This window comes from Meleagris gallopavo, chromosome 23 (genome assembly GCF_905368555.1).
Source record: "Meleagris gallopavo chromosome 23, MGAL_WU_HG_1.1, whole genome shotgun sequence".
Classification (NCBI taxonomy): Eukaryota; Metazoa; Chordata; class Aves; order Galliformes; family Phasianidae; genus Meleagris; species Meleagris gallopavo.
This window is the reverse complement of record NC_139426.1, coordinates 48,518-60,829: the sequence shown is the minus strand read 5'-3', so window position 1 is coordinate 60,829 and position 12,312 is coordinate 48,518. Positions and strand designations below refer to the sequence as shown.

General features: G+C 46.1%; 1 protein-coding gene across 1 annotated transcript in view; it reads left to right on the top strand.

Moving 5' to 3' along the window:
* IGSF21 (immunoglobin superfamily member 21) overlaps window positions 1–12,312 on the top strand; it is a 47,240-nt gene that overhangs the window by 23,534 nt on the left and 11,394 nt on the right. Inside the window, exons 3-10 of the mRNA XM_031556617.2 lie at window positions 1,596–1,717; window positions 5,457–5,575; window positions 6,017–6,132; window positions 6,742–7,183; window positions 8,201–8,286; window positions 8,444–8,636; window positions 8,719–8,757; window positions 8,975–10,052. Of these exons, the coding sequence (XP_031412477.1) occupies window positions 1,596–1,717; window positions 5,457–5,575; window positions 6,017–6,132; window positions 6,742–7,183; window positions 8,201–8,286; window positions 8,444–8,636; window positions 8,719–8,757; window positions 8,975–9,048 (1,191 nt within the window). The 3' untranslated portion in view covers window positions 9,049–10,052. The remainder of the gene's footprint in view (window positions 1–1,595; window positions 1,718–5,456; window positions 5,576–6,016; window positions 6,133–6,741; window positions 7,184–8,200; window positions 8,287–8,443; window positions 8,637–8,718; window positions 8,758–8,974; window positions 10,053–12,312) is intronic.

The following is a 12,312-nucleotide window of genomic DNA, read 5'->3' as shown; positions in this document are numbered from 1 at the left end:
CTGAGCTCTATGCCGGTGCTGTAAATGCACTTTTTCCTCTCCCTGCACCCCTTTTCCTTCTGCAGGGGGGGGCTTCTTGCAGCCGGGGCTTGCAATTTAGGGTGATCACCACTCAATGCTGCCAAATCCCCCTCACCCTATCCTAAATCTACTGCTTTTACCCCCTGTAGATTCTCCAGCGATTTTTCTTCTGTAGCTCCTCTCAGAAAAAGCAAACCTGACCCTAGGGTGCAGATAAAAGGCTGTAAGTAGGTCTAATCCCCGGAGAGAGACTGTTTTGTGTGCGCCTTTTCAGAGGAGCCTGTTAGCTGCCTGTAATCCTCAGGGACCCACAGGGCTGCAGTGCCATCCATCTTCAGGGAACGTGGGGGCTCCCAAGGGCAGCGATGCCTCTGCCTCCCTGGTACACTGCTCTGCTCCATTCGCTTTACGCGCATCTGGCCAGATGTGGAATCCATCCCTCTTGCAATGCAGCTTGGCCATAGCATGGGGGTAGCATCAGAACCCAGAAGGCCTTTGCAAAGCCAGTATTAAAAAAAAAAAACACCTTGACTCAGAGTATCCTTCATTTGGCAGTGACCAGGCTCAGAAGCAACGTAAAATAGGGGAAAAAAGTGCAGCTTAGACATCTGGAGTGCAGCATTTCAGCTGGTCTAGCACCATGCAACGATTGCATCTTGCGATTGCAGCTGCGGGATTGGTGCAGCAAATGGAGGATAGCACATTTATGGCATGGCAGCTGTTTCAAAAAATAGAATGGATTTTGCTAAATCCTTTATTTATTCATTTGATTTCTTCTTTCATTCATTTATTTTCTGAGATGCTTTTTTATCTCCAAAATAATGCCTGGAAAACCCCCGCAGACATTACACTAACAGCTATGGTACACTGAGATCCAAGTGTGGTGCTGAGATTTTTTCTAGTCCAGGGCATAAATAAGATTTGGGGCAAATGGGATCTCTCCTTGAAAACTACCCCTTGCTCCGAAGTGGTCAGAGATTTATGACTCCAGTAATTCTTTGTGTTGCTCTTTATCCCACGTCCATAGGATAGTGTGTTTTCTTTGTAATAAAAGCCTCAGCAAATAAATCTATGGAGACAGTTTTACTGACAGCATTTTTTCCCTCCTATATATGATAAAAAGGGGGGAGAGATAAAATCTGGAACGAAAGTTGTTTTTTTTTCCCAAGCAGGGAGGAAAGCACAGGGCAGGAGAGCATGAAGATGCTGCTCTGGGGTTTGTCACTACACTTCTGTGCTTGATGCCTATTTTATTTCAAAAAGGACTATTTTTTTTAACTTTCTAATGTCTTGATCTGAGCTGCTACAGCCCTCCAAATCTCCATGGCCAAGATGCATTGCTTTCTTCTGCTTTTCTTGCTTTTTCTTTTGTACTAAAACATTACAAGTGGCAGCGGAGGGTAATATACCTCCTCTGGTCCCCTCAAAAAGCTTTTTTCCAATTAGAAATGCCAATCCTAGAGAGCAGCGGGGGAGATGGGTGATGCCATAGCCTTCCAACTGCTGCAGTGATAACCAGACAGAAACCAGAGGATTTTGCTTAATGAGATTTATAGCTGGGGTTTTGTTTGTAGGTTACTGATGGCGGCACAATCAAGCAGAAGATCTTCACCTTTGATGCCATGTTCTCCACCAATTTCTCACACATGGAGAACTACAGGAAGAGGGAGGACCTGGTCTACCAGTCCACAGTGCGGTAAGTTGTTCTGATGCTGCTGTCCAGCTCCAGTATCACATCCTCCAACATGCTGGCTGCTTTTTAATACCTTTTTTAGGAATTTTTCCCATATTGGGGTGCTTGAGGGTATTAAGTGAGGTGCTGGGACAGTCTGTCCAGAGAGGTGGTGGAGTCACCATCCCTGGAGGTTTTCAAGATGTGTGGAGATGGGACATGGGTAGTGGGCATGATAGAGGTGGGTTGGAGTTGGGCTGGATGATCTTAGAAGTCTTTTTCAACATTAGTGATTCAGTGATTCTGTAAGTCAGTACTTTTCTTCATTCATCCGTGGGGATTTGGTGACCCCAGGAATCTTGCTAATGAGATAATTGCACGTGCTGGGAAATCACCTCTTTTTTTTGCTGCCTTTCCTGTGTTGCAACTACTCCAAGGAAATGGTCATGTTGCAAAGCATTGTCACCAAAGAGCCAAAAGGGTTTGTCCTCAAGTTCTTGCGTGTCCCTGGGGGAATGGGTATTGTTGGTGGAGATTTCAAAGTTTGAAATAAGCTGGAGAAAAAAACAATTATATATATATAATTATATATAAAAATAATTTATATATATATATATATATAATTATATATACAAATTTTTTATAAAAATATATATTTTTTATATTTTTTATATTTTTTATTTTTTATATTTATATATATATAAAACAGTCAGCGTAAGAGCTCATCTTTGTGTTTCTTCCAAGTAAAAATCACTTCCAAGAGTGTCAGCTTTATTACTAATTACACACTTGTTTTATTGCTGATGTTGTAAAAACAAAACTGAAGCCCAAAAAAAACATCAGGGGGAGACTTAATTTAAGCCAAAAATGCTGAAGCAAAGTATTTATTTTCATGAGGTTTTTTTACTTTGTTTTCCTTTTAAATTAGAATTTCCTAATCGTATTTCAAAGCTTCTTTTTCTAAGTGCCAGATAATAAAGTTCCTATGTGTGGCAAGGAAAATACAGTCAATTTCTTGAGGCAGCACAGTGCTTCATGCCTGCAAATGTCCAGAATACAGAAAGGGCTTGGCATGGTTTATCCCTTAGATAAGCATCCATGCCTAGCTGTATGCAAGCACGATATTCTAATCAATTTTTTGGTATGAATTTTGTTGGGGTTTTGGATGTTTTTTTCTATTGTATTTGGCTTTGTGTTTTGTTATAAGCGAGAACAAGTGCATGGCTTGAACTCATGGCATAACATGGTTTGAATTTTGGTTAGTCTTGTGTGGAGTCCATTGTTGGCCTGGGTAATCATTATGGATCCCCTGCAACTTGGTATATTCTATGATTTTGTGATGGATAAATGTGAATATAGAGTGGACAGTAAATAGGAAAATGGGTCTGGAGGGGAGATGCTCAGACGGTGATTAGGAGGCCTAGAGGATAATACTTGGGGATTGCTCATGAGGATGTTCAGAAGATGCAAATGAATTGCTCAGGATGCTTGGATGTTTGCTTAGGGGATGCTCAGGAGATGCTCCGTGGATGTTCAGGAGATGCCCAGAGGATGCTCAGTTGTTACACAGGGGATGCCCTTAGAGGATGCTCAGGAGTTGCTCAGAGGATGCCCAGGGAATGTCAGGAGGATAATTCCCTCTTTGAGTTTTGCTGCTCTGTGTAGCTCAGGCTCCGCTGAGCCACTCACTTTGGTTGTCTTGCAAATTTCTGACATGACTAATTACTGTTTGGAGGATGTTTTGGAGGCTTTGCTAATGGATTACACGTTCCTTAACTTGACAACCTTGTTTTCCTGCCGTAACACCAGTGTTTCTGCTCAGCGTGGATTTAACCATTGGTCTTCAGCAGGCAGCACCAGCAATTTTAATCAGAATAAAACATTCCTCATGCCCAGAGCAAGACCGCAATCATGGGCAATCCTTGAGCCATCCGATGGGGATGAAGATGTACCAAACCCACCCTCTTCAAGGCACAGTGACCCTAACAGTATTTTGTCTCAGAAACCTCCTTTTTTTTTTTTTTTTTTGTGGATTTTTTTTCTTTCTTTTTATGCGTGTTGTAGAACTAATACAATTTGAGAGCAGAAAATTCTGCTGCCCTAGAATTGAGCACTTAAAAGCATCAGTAATTGTCAGTGCATCGCCTACAAATCATCTGAATTACCATGCAGTCCAGGATGTTTGCGCTAGAAATATTTGTACGCAGTTGCCTTTTTGCAGCGGAAAGCAGCAACATGCCTTGAACTCTGAGAAAGGAGCTGTTTCTCAAAGGGTATGAAAAGAACCCATTTTCTGAATCACTGGCTTGATACTTTTTGGGGGGTGGGGAGGTCTATCCTTGCGTCTTTCTGTTTTGGTGGCTGCTTCAGTAGCTCGTAAAGTTGCTTTTTGAATCTATTGAGTGGTATTTCAGTGGATTTTGGCCAAAGAAAAAATAAAAAAAATCAGCTCAAGGAGGAGAGAGGTGTGTTATAGGGCATCCTGCTCACCCTACATTGAGCATTTGCATGGGATCCCAGCCTGGATGCAAGGTACAAAGGGTGCAATGGGGCATCACTGGGGCTTGACAGTTCTATCCTGTCCTGTCTTCCATCCTGTCCTCTCTGTTCTAGCCTATCTTATATTCAGTGATCTTTGTAGGTCCCTTCCAACCATCCCATCCCTCTGTCTAGCAGGGCTGGATCCTTGTCCAGCTGCAGAAACCTCAACGTGGTCCAGTTGGGACCATTTTTCCCCCCAAATCTAGATCTCCAAGCAAGCTTAAAGAGCTCAAGCCACTGCAATAGGACAGGCTGAAATGGAGCAGAGACCAAAATCATTCCAACTGCTTCTCCCTTCCCTCTTCTCTGCTAACAAAGCATGCGTGCATGGGTAATTAGAGGCTGCAACAGATGGCGGAGGCCCAGTTGAGAGCAACACGGCCGTTAAAAGGCACTGCCAAGCGACTGCTCACGTCAGCGGGGGCTTGTTTACGCTAGCAGGGCTTTTGCATGGTAGTAGACATGGGAAGGCAGCCAGGGGCTTCCAGCGAGGAGCCGCTGAGTCCTGCTTGCCACTCTGTTTCCCCCATAAGCTGAGGAAACCCTGCAAGGTGCGTGCCTGAGTGCTGCAGAAAATCCATTTTGGAGGCTGGAAATTTTCTTTTGTTCAGACTAGCCAGATGATACTCTTGCTTGGATGTCCCAATGGGAGGCTGTGTGGTGGCCCCATCCCAATTTTTGCAGTGGGATGCTGCACTGGTAGGTGGCTCTTTGCAGCTGGTTGGGGTATTTCCTCCTGCATTGCATTCCTCTACTGTTTCTAAATATATATAAAAATCTAGATGGCATGTAGATCAAAGCATGCCCAGCATAGGGAATATGCTTTCTCTGAATTTGTGCTTTTGATGCTTCTATCCATTGCACTTTTCCATAGCTGTGGCACTGCCCAGCTGGAAACGGGTCCATAGCATCTGAGCCTTTCCCATAAGCATTTTGTAGACATTTAATGTCTGCGGTTTGCAGTTTTTTGCTCTCAGCAGTGCCTTTACTTCCTGTGAGGAGCTTCTTTCATTAATGCCATTACTTACCTTCCTGAGGAGCTGCCAGTGCCGGTAAACTCCAGCTGCTAAACCGCATTACACAGCTCACTCCTGAAGCCTTTGCAGTTATTAATAGTTATTGATCCATGGCTCATTTCCATCACTGTTAGCGGGATGTTCCTTGCTATGGATGAGGGAAGCTGGAGTGGGGGCTGGCAGTGAGTTCCCTCTGTCCTTTCCAGCCTCCCTGAGGTTCGCATTTCGGACAATGGCCCCTATGAGTGTCACGTCGGGATTTATGACCGAGCCACACGGGAGAAGGTGGTCCTGGCGTCCAGTAATATATTCCTCAATGTGATGGGTGAGTGCAGCAATGATGTGATGGTGACAGTGGTGTGATGGTGGGGATGATGAGTTGGTGACAACGTGGTGGTGGAAATGGTGTTGAGGTGGTGGGGATGATGAGGTAGTGATGACAGGGTGGTGGGGACAATGAAGTAGTGACAACATGGTGGTGGTGATGATGTGGTGGCAGTCATGACTAAATAATGATGTGATGGTGACGATGGGGAGTGATGGGTGAGCGAGCAGTTGGGTGGGGATAGAGGGGGAACCATTAGGAGGGTCAGACCCCATGCTCAAACCACCACCAAGACATTATGGTGTGATGGTTCAGGAAGTGACCTCCAGCTCATATCTTCCCAGTTTGCAACCCCAGTAAATTGCAGGAAGTCAGAGGGATGATGCTGGGGATGGGATGGGGACACCGTACTCACTCCCCAGCTCTTCATCCCCAATGCAGCTCCGCCAACATCTATCTCAGTGATCGCTGCTGACACACCAGCGCCCTTCAGCCGCTACCAGGCACAGAACTTCACCTTGGTGTGTGTAGTGTCCGGTGGCAAGCCTGCCCCACTGGTGAGAATTTGTTTCTGAAAAGATCTATAGGTTGGGTCCCTGCAATCCTTTGGCAGAGAACAGGGGATTGGAGAGAGAGTTGCTTTGTGTATGTACTCTCACTATGACCTGGCAGTTAGACTCAAAGATCTTTGTAAGTCCCTTCCAGTTGAAATTATTCTATTCCATTCTAGCCTATCCTGCCCTATTCTCTGTTCAGTGATCTTTGTAGATCTCTTCCAACTATCGTATCCTCTATTCTATCCTACTCTCTATTCAGTTGTCTTTGTAGATCCCTCCCAGTCATTCGATCCTCTACTCTTTTCTGTTCTGTTTTCTCCTATCCTGTGACCAAAATGATCTCTGACCTATCTTAAATTGTACTTGTGTTATTACACACATGTTGTCCCTAGATGTCCAACAGGAAATTCTGCTATTTAACTTTTAATATATGGATTTTTACATGTATTTGAATAGATTCAGTGTCAAAGCAAAGTAAATTCCTGCCCATTAGCACCATAGCATGTTTCTGCAGAGCTCTGGGGACTCACAGCTGTCCAAAGGAATGGCCCAGCAGGTAGCCAAGTGCCACGGCCATGTGCTCCCTATCCCTTCTGCCCCCCTCCACAGGTGTACTTCAAGCGTGATGGGGAGCCCATTGAGGCCACCCCGCTGCCAGAGCCACCAGCTGCCACCAGGAACTGGGCACCTCGCAACCTCCTACACCGTGACCTGGATGACACCAAGGTGCCCCAATCGCTGGCCGAGGGAGAAATGGGGGGCGGGCCCCCCAACACCGCAGAACCCCCACGGGGGCTGACAGCTGAGCGGGGTCCCACCGCTGAAGCCATCCCCGAAACTGTGGTGAGCCGGGAGTTCCCACGCTGGGTGCATGTGGCGGAGCCCATTTACTATTTCCGCCACACACACGTGCCCATCAGTGATGGCACAGTGGAGGCACGGGCCACCCTCACCTGGACACTCAACCCCCAAATCGACAACGAGGCACTTTTCAGCTGTGAGGTGAAGCATCCAGCGCTCTCCATGCCCATGCAGTCAGAGGTGACTCTCGGTAAGGACAGGAGTTGTGGGTGGGTGAACTTCTTGGTTTTCTTCACAAATGTATTGCAATTTGATGGGGGGGGGAAGGTATATTTTTGCTTTTTCTCCAGTTATTGCATAAACTGCATGTTTTTTCCTTTCTTTCTTTCTTTTTTGCATTTATTTGCCTTTATTGCCTGTTTTTGCATCTCTCTTTTTTTTTTTTTTTTTTTTTTTTGTTTATTGCAACGGTACCTGTGTCACTTTTTTGGTCTTTGCTGCAATGTTGTATTTATTGCCTTTTTTTTTTCTTCAATTTTGCATTTATCACTTTTTTTTTGCCTTATTGCTTTTTTTTCATTTATTGCAATTTTGTATTTTTTTTTAATTTTTTTTTTTTGCTTTTCTGCATGCATTCAATTTTGCACTTGCTGCTCATTTTTGCTTTTTCACATTTATTACATTTTTGTATTTGTTACTTGTTTTGCTTTAGCTTTTTTTTTGGGGGGGAGAAGTTTTTTGTTGTTTGTTTTTTGCATTTCTTGCTTTCCCCCCTCCCTCTCCCATTTATTCCATTTTTTTAAATTTCTTGCCTTTTTATCTCTTTACACCTTTTTGCTTTTCTTTTCCAGAGGGTGGGGGGTGGGTTCTTCATACATCCAAGAATCAAAACAGGTGATGTATAGAGCTGCATGATTACATGAGGAGGTGATACCAGGGCTCCCTAGAAGCAGAGGCACCTTAAGGGAAGGACTGCAGTTTTTCTGGGGAAGTCTGTCAACTGCAGAGATATTTTGTTGTGTGCCATAGAGGAAACAGAGAATGGGGTAAGATGCATTTTGGCTAGGAAATGACCTGGGCTGTGAATGCATCCCATAGCAGCTGTCTATCAATCTCATCAACCCACTACCTGTCCATTTGGCCGTCTATCATCTGTCCATCAATTACCCAAGAGTTTGCCTCCCCAGCTGGCCAGCACCACATCAAACCCTCGTTCAGCCCAACCGAGGGCTGATGACCCTTTTCTCCCCATCCTTCTTTGTTGCAGTTGCTCCCAAGGGCCCTAAAATCATCATGACCCCAGTGAGAGCCCGGGTTGGAGACACTGTTCGGATCTTGGTGCAGGGCTTTCAGGTCAGTGTCCCCATGTGGTGTTGTCCATGTTGCCATGCGGTGATGCTGTCCCTGCATCCATCCCAGCACTTCAAGGTTGCCATGTCGCCATAAAGCCGGGACAGTGGAGGCCAGGCTTGAGGGTCACGAAACCTATCCTGCTGTCCTCTCCATGCAGAATGAAGTCTTCCCTGAGCCCCTCTTCACATGGACCCGTGTGGGAAGCCGGCTCCTGGATGGCAGTGCCGAGCACGCTGGGAAGGAGCTGGTGCTGGAGCGAGTGCCAGCTGAGCTCAATGGCTCCATGTACCGCTGCACTGCGCAGAACCCACTGGGTTCCACTGACACCCACACCCGCCTCATTGTCTTTGGTACGGCATCGCCCCTCCCCCACATGTCCCCTTTCCTTTTTCCTCCCTCTTAACCCATTTCTCTGCTGGTTCTTTTCCTTAGAAAATCCAAATATTCCCCGAGGAACAGAGGACTCCAATGGTAAGTGGTGGCTGGAGGTGAGGTGAGTCTAAAAGGTGGGGGCCCATGAGGCTGGAAGGGGCTCTGGGCACCGGATCGAGCTGTAGGTGGTCCTGTTAATTGCAATAGAGTTGGACAAGATGGCCTTCAAGTGTCCCTTCCAACTCAACTGATAGTATGATTCTGTGATCAAGATGGAAATTCCTGAACACTCCATCCCTTTTCTCCTCCTGCCTAGGTTCAATTACCAGCCACCGCAACTTCAGACTAGTTTTGGCACTCACCCTAACAGTGATCCTGGAGCTAACGTGAAGCTTCACTTGCCTCTTCCTCTGTACAGCTCTACCTATCGTTTACACTTCTGCCAATCGGTTCTCTTTTTTTCTTTTTTTCTATGCTATTTACAGTCTCAGTCTCTTTCTGTCTGTGTCTTGGCTTCCTTGGACAATTTAATTAAAAGAAAAAAATCCTGCCTCTGTAGAAGGCTGCACTGAATGTTTTGTCCTCCTGTGTGGAGAGGGCTTGGGTTGGGAACTGAAGGAAAATCTGGGGACTGGCCTGGGGTACTTAAGACCGCCATGGGGAACCCAGTGGCTTTCCAAGGTCTGGGAGAGGGGCACAGTTATGCTGTGATGCCAGGGCCCGATGTCCATTGGAAAGGAAGCAGTAGGGACCATGTCCCTCCATTTATACCAACCCTGCACGCCCAGGCTGGTAGAAGGGATGATCCCAACCCCAGTGCACTACTGTATCAGGACTCAGCTCCATGGCATAAGCCGCACGCATGACCAGCATGAGTGCCATTGGGGATGTAGACCCTAAAATCACTGTGCCCCACACCACTCTTCTGGTGCTAAGCCAGCTCTATGCAGGCATTCACTCCCCTACCTTTTCCTCCAGGAACTTAATTCTGAAGGATTAGCCAGCAGCCATGCAGTGCTTCAGCTTCCCAAAGCCCTGTACTAGTACTAAGTATTATTACTGTTATTACTATTATGATTAATTATTATTAAGCAGATTCACTTCCTACCACTCACCATTGCCAGCAATTTTCAGACCTCAAAGGAACTGAATAAACACACAGTGGCTCAGGAGTTGCTACTGATGTACAAAACCATTCAGCACTGTAATTTCGGCTGGAAGCTATGCAGGGACAAGTTTGCTCCAGAGGCCCCGGATGGATGGGAATTAGGAGGATTAGCAGCTCTGCTTTCATCCTGAAGCAAAAAGAACCAAGCATCCGAATCCCTGCCGGCAAGAAAGGATGCCAGCTGCTCAATCCCCAGCGCTACAAACCGGCTGCCCTCTGCTCCAAAGTAGGTTACAAACACTTTCTGTATCTGTTTAAGATGAGAACCTTTCTTTTCAGGGAAATCCATGCTATTTGGATTACCCGCCTGCTATAGATCACGCAGCACAGTTCCCGATGGCACAGATATTTCTTGCTAGGTCAGAAATGCAGCAACCCCAGGTTGCACTCTGGGGCTGTCACCCAAATGCAATTAAACAACCATTATGCCTGCTCACGGTGAAAATGGGGATTTACAGACCCCCAGATCTCTGTTTAAATGCAATGTTATCACCTAGAAACAAAGAAGCATAAGGAAGGCAGTGCCAGCACCCCCTTTATTGCACCAGCTTCAGAGCAATGCCACCACTAGGAGAGGATCGATGAGCTGATGGGCTCAGCATCCCAAATCTGCTATCCATATGGGACACTTGGATCTTTCTTGTTGATTATGATTATAGAATCATAGAATCGTTAAGATTGGAAAGGACTTCTAAGATCATCAGTTCCAACTGTAGATCATCTAGTTAAATCATCAACCCACAACCCCCCCATTATGGCAGTATATCTATCAATGTGCAGAGAGAATGAAGATTGAGACCACCTTGTTACTAGTACAGCCCAAATGATGACACAAGGTACGCATAAAGCTCTCACTTTGGGCAGAGATGCCCGAGTTCATTTTGTCTCACCAAGTGTTAGAGCAGCTGTATCACTTGATCTACCATATGAGCAGTCATGATGGAATTATAGAATTATTAAGGATGGAAAAGATCACTATGATCATCAAGTCCAAACATCAATGTGTTAGAGGGTGACACAGAATGGTATCGCCTCACCAAAAGCTCCACACATAACCTGGGCCCAGCCATCACCTCCTGCACCCTTATCCTTCACCTGTTGCAATTCTACATGGAATTATGAAGGACATCGATTAAATCCCATCTCTCTCCCCACCACACTCCTGTTGTTGAGGATCTGACAGTGAATAATGCAGGAGAGTGCGAGGTTACGGAGCTGCTCTGCTTGGTACATTATTGATGAGAGCTGACAGATCCTCCACTGACAGTCTGCCTAAGAGATACGATTAGCTTGTGAAAAATTAATCACACTTCTTAGGGATGACGCAAGCTGAAAACCCCAAGGAGTGGCATTATCAATGTTCCCTAATTTCGGTGGACTTTGAAAAGGTTTTAGCAAAATTTGGAGGCAGCAATTACATTCAATTAGGGTGACAATTGCTAAGACATCACCTCAGTTTGCAATGGCTGTTCCCTGTTCTGGCACAATCCCTGCAAGGTTCTTAGTCCTTCTAAGCCCTACAGAAGCACGTGTTGATGAGAGAAACCACACGCTGCAGTATGCCCCAGGCTGAGGCTTTGGCAGCCTTTGTGTCAAGGATGCAGCACATCCAACACTGGGAAGCCCCCAGGTTTGGGGGATACGGGATGGGGACACAGAGGCAGGGATGTGTCGTGTGGGAGCGATAACAGGTTTTACTCAGTGCCCTCCTGCCTCTGTTCTGTCATTACTGGACACAGCTCCTTGGCTGGGTTCATAGGGCTGCTTACAAAGGCATACGTAATTCATGTTCCCTGCATAAGGAGCCCTCTATGCAGATCTTAGTGCTGATTAACAGCCACAGCAGCAAGAGATGAGAAACCCCAGGGTCACATCTGTATACAGGTGGATGGACTCTGAATGACACATAGAGCCAATTAGCCAATCCCCAAAATGCACCTGGCCTCAATGCACACACAAATACAGAACAGCCCTGAAAAACAGAGTACTGCACAAAGCGGAGCGGTACTGCAGCCTTGAGCTCATGAGCAATGAAACCTGGTTCCACCAGACTCCAATGGTGCCTCGGTTTCCCCATCTCTCTGGTAAGAAGTGCCCCTGGGGGAAAAGGAAGTTCATGATTTCCCTTTGAATTCAGCCCACTCAGCAAAGGCTGCAGGGGGATGCCATGCCTAGGATGGCCCAATAGCCCTTCTTTCCTCTCCATGGGGATGCACAATTCCCCAGATTTTTCAGAATTCAGATGGGAACTGCTCACACTCATGACATTTTGCATGAGGAGTAGGAAAATATGTGATGTCTGTGCCTCAGTTCCACCTCCAGCAACTCCCATCCTCGTGTGCATCCTGATAAGCCCTGATGCAGCACTCATCCCTTCAAAATGATGGCTCATACCTCTCTAGTTTCTCCCTATACCATTTTTCTTCTCTTAGCCCAATGATTTTGCTTTCTGGAGCACATCCTCCTGCCATGCACCATAACTTCAG